Source organism: Octopus bimaculoides, chromosome 11, assembly GCF_001194135.2.
Source record: "Octopus bimaculoides isolate UCB-OBI-ISO-001 chromosome 11, ASM119413v2, whole genome shotgun sequence".
In the NCBI taxonomy this organism is placed as follows: Eukaryota; Metazoa; Mollusca; class Cephalopoda; order Octopoda; family Octopodidae; genus Octopus; species Octopus bimaculoides.
In genome coordinates, this window is record NC_068991.1 from 8465834 (window position 1) to 8475365 (window position 9532).

At 35.3% G+C, this 9532-nt stretch overlaps 1 protein-coding gene across 2 annotated transcripts in view; it reads left to right on the forward strand.

Annotated features, from left to right (window-relative positions):
• LOC106880896 (serine/threonine-protein phosphatase 2A regulatory subunit B'' subunit gamma) overlaps window positions 1-8796 on the forward strand; it is a 17627-nt gene extending 8831 nt beyond the window's left edge. For both annotated transcript variants that reach the window (XM_014931056.2, XM_014931057.2), the window contains 5 exons: window positions 4886-5029; window positions 5434-5570; window positions 6435-6510; window positions 7568-7705; window positions 8648-8796. In XM_014931056.2, the coding sequence (XP_014786542.1) occupies window positions 4886-5029; window positions 5434-5570; window positions 6435-6510; window positions 7568-7705; window positions 8648-8779 (627 nt within the window). In that variant the 3' untranslated portion in view covers window positions 8780-8796. The remainder of the gene's footprint in view (window positions 1-4885; window positions 5030-5433; window positions 5571-6434; window positions 6511-7567; window positions 7706-8647) is intronic.
• The last annotated feature ends 736 nt before the right edge of the window (window positions 8797-9532 follow it).

Below are 9532 nucleotides of genomic sequence, written 5' to 3' on the forward strand. Positions count from 1 at the left end.
GGTGAGGCCCAATGTACGAAGGTCTTGCCTCACCACCTCAGCCCAGGTCTTCCTGGGCCTACCTCTTCCACGGGTTCCCTCAACTGTTAGGGTGTGGCACTTTTTCACGCAGCTATCCTCCTCCATTCTCACCACATGTCCATACCAGCGCAATCGTCTCTCTTGCACGCCACAACTGATGCTTCTAATGTTCAGCTTTTCTCTCAAGATACTTACACTCTGACGGGTATTCACATTGACATTACACATCCAACGGAGCATACTGGCTTCATATATATATAAATACTATAACCACATGTGGTTGGGAAGCAAACTTCTTGAACCTGCAAATCATAACTGCTGCTCATATATCAAATAAATACCCCACCCACTAAAAAAAAAGACATTACTTGCGTAGAACTGTTCAGGCTACATATTGAAGTACAGTCGAGTGAATCATCGCCACCACCATCATCATCATCACCATCATCATCATCATCATCATCTAACCCATTCTGCTATGCTTGCATCATGGATCAGACAGAATTTGTTGAGACAGATTGTGAATATATTATATATATGGAAGAAAAAAAAAAATGGAAGTAAAACGAATTACTTCACATTTCTATATTTCGACCACAATTTTCTATCCTGTTTCTTCCTTCAAATGCCTCATACTACTGCAATGTTTACGGTTAACTGTCATTTCTGAATTTTGAAATATTAACTATGAACAAGTCTATTTCTCCCTTAAGCTTGTCTTTTTAATTTCTATTTTTCAATTGTATTTTCTTTCCTGGTACATTTTCTCCCAACATTCTATTCTTTAGCAATTGGTTCTGTATTTGTAAAGTATTTTTTTTTCCATGCGACCTAGGAATCTTAACCCATGGATAAAAAAAATAAAACTATTTTTTAACTTTAATTTTTTATTTATACTAAAATACAGGTAAATAACACATATTGATTAAATTTTAAAGAATTCAGTATGTTTAATTTTTGTCATGGATAAATAAAAAATTTAGTTAAGACCAGGTGGTAAAACCCAATTTAATTAACATCTCTGAGATTTACGAGAAGACACAGCCATCGTCTATGACTTGTGAGCAAACACTGGCTAAAAATCTTGTGATCTTGGTTATATATGCAATTTAAAGGTGTCCAATGTATTGGTAACTGTGACTCAGCTTAATTATAATTTATATTTTTTTTGCTGAAAAATTGTCCAAAGTGACTGAAGGGGTTAAAGCTGGGGCTTAATCCAGTTTCAATTGCATATAAGTGACTGAGTGAGATTACAGCACTACTCACTGAACAGGACGCTTGTCCCCTTGCAGGTTTAACTCCCCACCTATTACTGGGACTCGTCTATAGTTGAGTGGACTGGAGCAACATGAAATGATGCCTTTCACTCAAGAACACGACAAACTGCCTTATCTGGAAAATGAAACCGTGATTTTACAATTGCATGTTTGACACCTTAACCACTCGGCCATGTGCCTCCACATTGTAAAACAAACAAATATCATCATCATGATTTAACGTCTGTCTTCAATGCTGGTATTGGTGTGGATGGTTTGATAGGAGCTTGCACCAAGCTCCACTGTCTCTTTTGGCATGATTTTTACAGCTGGATGCCCATCCTAATGCAATCCACTTTACGGAGTGGACTATTATTTAAAGTATTAATTATCTTACTTTGTTCAAGATTCATTTTTCCATTGTAATTGGAATACAAACATCTGTGTTTCTATAAAGAGTCATATTATTATTATAATAATAATAATCATCATCATTTAGCATCTACTTTCCATGCTGGCATGGGTTACACAGTTTGACTGGAACTAGTAACATGGAGAGCTGCACCAGATTCCAGTCTGAATTTGGCTTGGTTTCTTTGCCCTTCCCAACGTCAACCACTCCAAGAGTGTCGTGGGTGCCTTATATGTGTCACTGGCATTTGTGCTCTTACATGTTACCAGCATGATTGCTTTTGTGTCGCTGGCACTGGCCACAACTACAATTTCACTTGGTTTGATGAATCTTCTCCAGCACAGCAAATCACCAAAGGTCTTGATCACTTGTCATTGCCTCATGGAAACTCAACATCTGATCATACTTCACCACCTTGTCCCAAGTCTTCCTGGGTCTACCTCTTCCTCACGTTCCCTACATGGTTAGAGATCGGCACTTCTTTACGCAGCTGTCCTCGTCCGTATGCATCATATGACCATACTAGCGCAGTTGTCTCCCTTGCACATCACTTTCTGATGTGCCCAATTTTTCTCTCAAAGTACGCTGTTGTACATGCACACTGACATTGCACATCCAGCAAAGCAACTGGCTTCATTTCTTTCAAGCCTATGCATGTCCTCTGCAGTCACAGCCCTTCACTACCATGTAGCATGGTTGTTTGCAAACAGGCATCATACAATCTGCCTTTCACTCAGAGAGAGGCCCTTTGTTACCAACAAAGGTAGAAGCTCTCTGAATTTTGCCCAGCCTATTCTTATTCCAGCAGCTAAGCTCTCAGAGCATCCACCTCCACAGCTAGGTAATGAAAGCTATCAACTACTTCTACGTATCTCCATTGGCATTTGATGGAGTCTATTTTCTGTGCATTTCTTGTGTTGTTATTAATAATGATGGATTCTCCCATCAAAGACGACGTATGAGCATTCAGCTGTTGCTGAATGACCTGCACAAATGACTTGTTTATAGTGACCAAATGTTCATGCTGTACATTAGCTCACTCTCTCCATCAAATCAACGTTGTTTGAACAGAAGCACTGTGTACCACACGTCAAGCGTCAAAGTGATTGCAGAGCAATGTGAAGTGAAGTGTTTTGCTCTAGAACACAATGCCCCACCCAATCTAGGAATTGAAATTAGTTCACACTAAGCCATGTCATATGTCCTTAATAATAATAATAATAATAATAATAATTTTTAGAATTTTTAAAGTTTTCAACTGAGAAATAAAAAAAAAACAAATTATCCATTTAAAACTCTTTGCCCTTTTAAAAAATTTTGGTAATATATACTTTATCATTGTTATTTTGGAAAGCATGTCTTAAGTATTTCATTTAAAAAATCTTGTTACACTTGTCTTTCCTCTGTATCTCAGCTTCTATTCTTCAAAATTGTTTAACAGTCTATAATAATACTTTAACAAATATTTCTTATGTTTATTAACAGCTATATTAAAAAATAACAACTCTTCTTCATTTAATTAACTTTTTAACCCTTTAGCACTGATTACTCTGTCAAATGTAATGATTATATAGTCATTTCGTTTTGAATTTGTCCTGCATTATTATTTTGTAGTTTTGAGGTTTTGATGATGTGATGGCAATGTGGGAGTAGATGTGAGTGGGAGAGTCTGGTTGGTTTGAAAAGTAAACAGGTGGAATATTTTGGCCGGATACGGCCAGCTTAGCTCTTTAGCATTTAATCTGGATCAGATATTCTATCTGTTTTATGTTCAAACCAACTGGATCTAGCTTCTCACACCTATCCCACAATCATCATCATCGTTTAATGTCCGTTTTTCATGCTGGCATGGGTTGAATGGTTTGACCGGGGTCTGGCAAGCCAGGAGGCTGCACCAGGCTCCAAACTGATCTGGCAATGTTTCTACAACTGGATGCTCTTCTTAACACCAACCACTCTGAGAGTGTAGTGGGTACTTTTTATGTGCCACTGGCACAGGAGCCAGTCAGGCGGGCCTGGCAAATTCAAAACAATGTGAATGAATAAGCATTACATTTGATAGAGTAATCAGAATGCTCAAGAGTTAATAACACTTCTATGCTTAATAATTTTCATGTTATCTAATATAACAGGAATGCTATATATATTGATTGTACATGGTTTTTATGATATATGTGTGTGCATATATATATATACTTGAATGGGCTATGGTGCCCAAAAACAACTCGTATGAAACACCTTTAAATGTCTTTTCCAAGTGATGATATTTAGACATGACCTCGGCCAATACTGGCCAAAACTTATCTAATTATATTTAGAGGGTGTTACATAATCAACAGTTAATAGCAGAGTTGTTTTTGATTCTGAGTTGAAATCCTTCTGAGATTGGCTTTGTTTTTCTTTCCACAGCCAATGATAATATCTATTAGTAAAATATTAAGGTTTTTTTTTCCAGCTACTGTTACATCCAAATACTACGAAATAAATTTCTTGTTTAAAAGTGGGATGCATTCTGAAAGTAGCAGGTGATGACACTAATTCGTCAAAATCTGAGTGACCGACATTGAAAAAGTCTTGAAATTTTCTTTTACAAGTGCAGACATGGCTGTTTGGTTAAAAAACTCACTTTGAAACCAACCACCTGGTTTCAGGTTCAGTCCCAGTGCACAGAACCTTGGGCTAGTGTTTACTGCTATAGCCTCAGGCTGACTAATTCTTTGTGATTGTACCTGGTAGATGGAAACTGTGTAGAAACCATATATATATATATATATATATATATATATATATATAGTAATAATAATTATATATATATAGTAATAATAATAACATTGAAAAATACCTAAGGAGTGAGAACCCAGGTTTGAAATTTCCCCAAGACATCTGATGAAGGCTGCAGGGTATATCAGACGAAACGTTGTGTTAATGACAAACAAGATGAGGACAAATATCCATCAAATGTAAATAATGAACATAATTACTCATCTCTTAAATATAGAACTGAACATATATAAATTGTCTATTTTTTTGTAAACATCTTATGTGAGGATACAATTTCTCCATTAATTCATTATTATAAAGCAGAATAAATTTGTTTATTCAATTGTTATACACACACAAACACACATATATATATATATATATATATATATATCTTCTTATTTTGGGTTTCAAAATATTGATTTATTTTCAGTTGAATGTCTTGGAAAGATCTTTTTACTCCTTCTATGTGTGTACTGCTGTCAGAAAATTCTTTTTCTTCCTTGATCCTATGCGAACTGGAAAGATTAAAATTCTGGATATCCTTGCCTGTGGTTTTCTTGATAATTTATTAGAGGTAAGTTTGGATTCGTAGAGAATACATATTAGCATGAATTATCACTGATCTAACAAGAGAATTTAGATAAGTAACAATTTACATCAGCTCAGTTTACATGATATTGTTTACATCGTCATCATTTAACATTCTCCTTCCATTTTGTTTGCTTATATAACATCCTGTTTCCTAGTATTTCTGAATTTTGAACTTAACTTCAGTGATCTAACAATGGTTGATGTCAATAATGCTGCACTAGACAGCCTTGTCTGTCTGTCAGTCTGACTGACTGACAGAGCTTCAGTTATAATGCCACAAATAGTGTAGGAATCCTTTGAGAGGATTTGACTAGTTAAAAAGATGCTTTTGTTCTAGATATGGTAATGTACTGCTCCAGTTTACCAGTTTGTAATATTTTTTTGTAGTTACGTGATGAAGAACTCTCAAAAGAAATGCAAGAATCTAACTGGTTTTCAGCACCGTCTGCTTTGCGTGTATATGGTCAGTATCTAAATTTGGATAAAGACCACAATGGTATGCTTAGCAAAGAAGAATTATCCAGGTAATTATTATTATATTGTTTAATTCTAAAAGTTGTCTTATTTAACCTGTTTTAAAATGTAAGGCTGCAGATTTGACGACTTTTGTTTGTTTTCAGAAAGTTGTTTTGTTAACTTTGTTATAAATTTGGTTTTAAACGTTAGGCTCCTTCTCTCATACTGTAACCCCTTATCTAGTATAATGCCTCCTCCCTGTCTACTGTAGCTCTACCCAGTTGTAGGAGATCTTAGTCTTGCAAACTGCACAGTGATTTAACTAGTGCTGGTGCCATGAAAAAAAAAAAAAAAAAGCATCTAATACACACTGTAATGTGGCTGGTGTTAGGAAGGGGATCCAGCTATGGAAACCACATTAAAGTTAACATTTGAGCATGATGTAGTCCTCGGACCCATCAGATCTTGTCAACCCAACCTACACATGTCAGTAAGGAACATGGATTTAAATGGTGTTGATCAGGAAGCCTGAACAGCCCTCCAGCTGGTCAGCTCCTGTCAAACTGTCCAACCCATGTCTGCATAGAAAACGGACATTAAATGATGATGATGATTCTTGTTTCAGTAAAACTATAAATTTTAAGTTGTTATACCAACAGCTGTGAATTGTTAGGTGAGCTAGCAGAATTGTTGGCACGTGAGACACAAACTGCTTAGTGACATTTCTTTCAGCTTGTTACATTCTGAGTTCAAATTTTGCTGAGGTCGACTTTGCGTTTCATTCTTTCAATTTTAATAAAATAAGTACCAGTTGAACACTGGGGTCGATGTAATCAACTTACCTCTTTCCCTAAAATTGCTGGCCTTGTGCCAAAATTAGAAAGAATTATTTCTGAGTTGTTATGATTTTAAATTAATTCTTTCCACCACAGATATGGTACAGGAACTTTGACTGATGTTTTTCTTGACAGAATATTCCAGGAATGCTTAACTTATGATGGAGAAATGGTTAGTATTAAAGACCTTTGTATATATATAGCAAAGACCTTTGCTATATTTTTAGATTTGTTTTTATGTAACTTTCTATTGACAGCTGCCTTCATTCCTATCCTCATCATCTTGTTTGTTGTTTTTATTTCTCAATTTGATTTCTTGTTTTTTAATTTGTAGATATCGAGTAGATTTATTTGTTTGTTAAACCCAGACATTCGAGAATACTTGTTAAAGACTCGGGATTACCACTTCAAAATTATTTCTATCTGATTTAGATAACAGCAGTTTTAGAATTTTTAATTTGCAAATGTTTTAAAAATTAATTCAAATTGATTCAATAGTTCAACCAATTAAAATTGATTCAATAGTTCAACCAGGACTCAATGATAAATTTCAGCTAGAAATTATTTTCGTAAATGTTGATTGCATATGAACTAGTTACATTGCTTTAAATGAAGGAAAAATATAATGCATTCATTGGGAGAAACTGTTGATGGTGTTGAGTTACAGAATAGGTAGTTTACATATCATACATGTACAAAAATAAAAAGATAATAAACCAATCCATTGGGAGAGAAAAATAGAGTTGATGTTAGTATTAAGATATTTTTTGGTTTCATGATTGGATAGATACAATTTGCATCCTTGTGAAGTAATATATAAATTATAATATTCAATTTACGTACCATGTAAAAAGCACCCCATGCTGGTACCATGTTAAAATGCACCTGTGCTGGCATCATGTAGAAGGCACCCATGCTGGTGCTATGTAAGGAGCATCCATGCTGGCATGAAGTAAAAATGCATCCCATGTCTGTGCCATGTGAATAACACCCAGTACACTCTGTAAAGTGGTTGGCATTAGGAAGGGCACCCAGTCATAGAAACAATGCTACAAAAATCTGATTGAGACCTGGTGCAGTCCTCTGGCTTGCCAGCATAGAAAATGAACATTTAATGATGATGGTGATAATTTTTAATTGAATATCAAAAAAAAAAAGAAATTTTTTAAATAGCCTTTTTCCAAAACTTAATGGATTCATTAGTCTAATATTTCTAATTTATTTTTCAGGACTACAAAACTTATCTTGATTTTGTTTTAGCCTTGGAGAATCGGAAAGAGCCCCAGTCATTACAGTACCTTTTTCGTATTTTAGATGTACAGCAGAAAGGTTATCTTGATACATTCTCACTCAATTATTTTTATCGAGTAAGTACACAGTTGTAGTTTTATCCTTCCTGCCAGAATTGATTTGGCTTCATGTGCTAACGTTTACCTGAGATACAGTCTACTCTTTCATAGGTTTTTTTTTTTTTTTCTTCTGTTGCCATCCTGTTTCACCAGTCCTCATTCAAATCGTTCAACCCATGCTAGCATGGAAAGCGGACGTTAAACGATGATGATGATGATGCCCTAAGACTCTTTAGGCCAGTTACCTGGCCTTAAGAGCCCTAGCAAAAGATATGTTTAATACAAATTACAAATCCTAAAACTGTTTACAAATACAGTAGTACCTTACATAAATATATATATATATGTATAAGGCATGATTCATTTGTGATCAGAGTTGTATGAAAACCGAGGTAGTACTGTACTTGAATTTGACAGATTTCAATGTGTATAGACTCTAATGAACATTTACGTTACTTAGCTGCCTAAAGGCGGTGAGCTGGCAGAAGTGTTAGCATGCCGCGCGAAATGCTAGCGGTTTTTTTTGTCTGTCTTCACGTTCTGAGTTCAAATTCTGCCGAGGTCGACTTTGCCTTTCATCCTTTCAGGGTGAATAAATTAAGTATCAGTTGCGTACTGGGGTCGATCTAATCGACTGGCCTCCCTCCCCAAAAATTTTGGGCCTTGTGCCAAGAGTAAAGAGTAAATTAACTACCAGTTGCGTAGAAAGAATTATTTAACTGCTTTAACTGAACTGAGTAGAATTAACAATTATTGGATGTAAGCCAGTCCTCAGTCAAATCGTCCAACCCATGCTAGCATGGAAAGTGGACGTTAAACGATGATGATGAAGGCAATTATTGGATGAGTATGTTACATACTCATAAAAAATTAGTCTGAGAATATACTTAATTAAAAAGCTAAATGAATGTATTGTGCAATTATGTTTTACGTTTAGTTATGTAAATTAAATTATTTCAGGCTATTCAAGAACAAATGAAAAGACATAAACAAGAACCAATATTATTTGAAGACGTCAGAGATGAAATATTTGATATGGTGAAACCAAAAGAACCTTTTAAAATAACTCTACAAGATTTAATTCATAGGTGAGTTTATTTTTTTTTATTTTAGGACAAATAAGTACTGGCTATGCATTGTTGACTCTACATAACACACGTTCATGATCATCAACATTTAACATCCGTTTTCCATGCTGGCATGGGTTGGACAACTTGACAGGAGCTGGCCAGCTAAAGGGCTGTTCAGGTTCCCTGTCTGTTATGGCTTGGTTTCTATGGCTGGATGCCTTTCTTAATGCCAACAACTTTGCAGAGTGTACTGGGTGCTTTTACACAGGACTGGCACTGTACTCTAACGTGGCACCAGCACAGGTGCTTTTTATGTGGCACCTGCACTTTATTTTCTGATTTAGGTCTGAGACTCGTTTTTAACTTATTTCAGAATACTAAACCTGAAAATCATTAATTTTTGTTTTCCACATCAATTTTTTATTCTGTGATGTCTTGTGTGTGTATATATATGTGTATATATATATATATATATGTATTTGTGTGTCTGTCCTCCTACCATTGCTTGACAACTGTAACTTAGTGGGTTTGCAAAAGTGACCGATAGAATAAGTACTAGGCTTTAGAAAAAAAATTAATACTGGAGTTGATTCAGTCAACTAAAAAAGATTCTTCAAAGTGGTGCCCCAGCATGGCCATGCTAGACTGAAACAAGTAAGAGAAAACGGAAAAAAAAAATTGGTGAACGATTTTCTCCCTTTAAGCACACACACACACACTGCCTGTCATTTTATTTCTCTCTCTCTCTCAATACAAAAACGTTTATATTGTTATT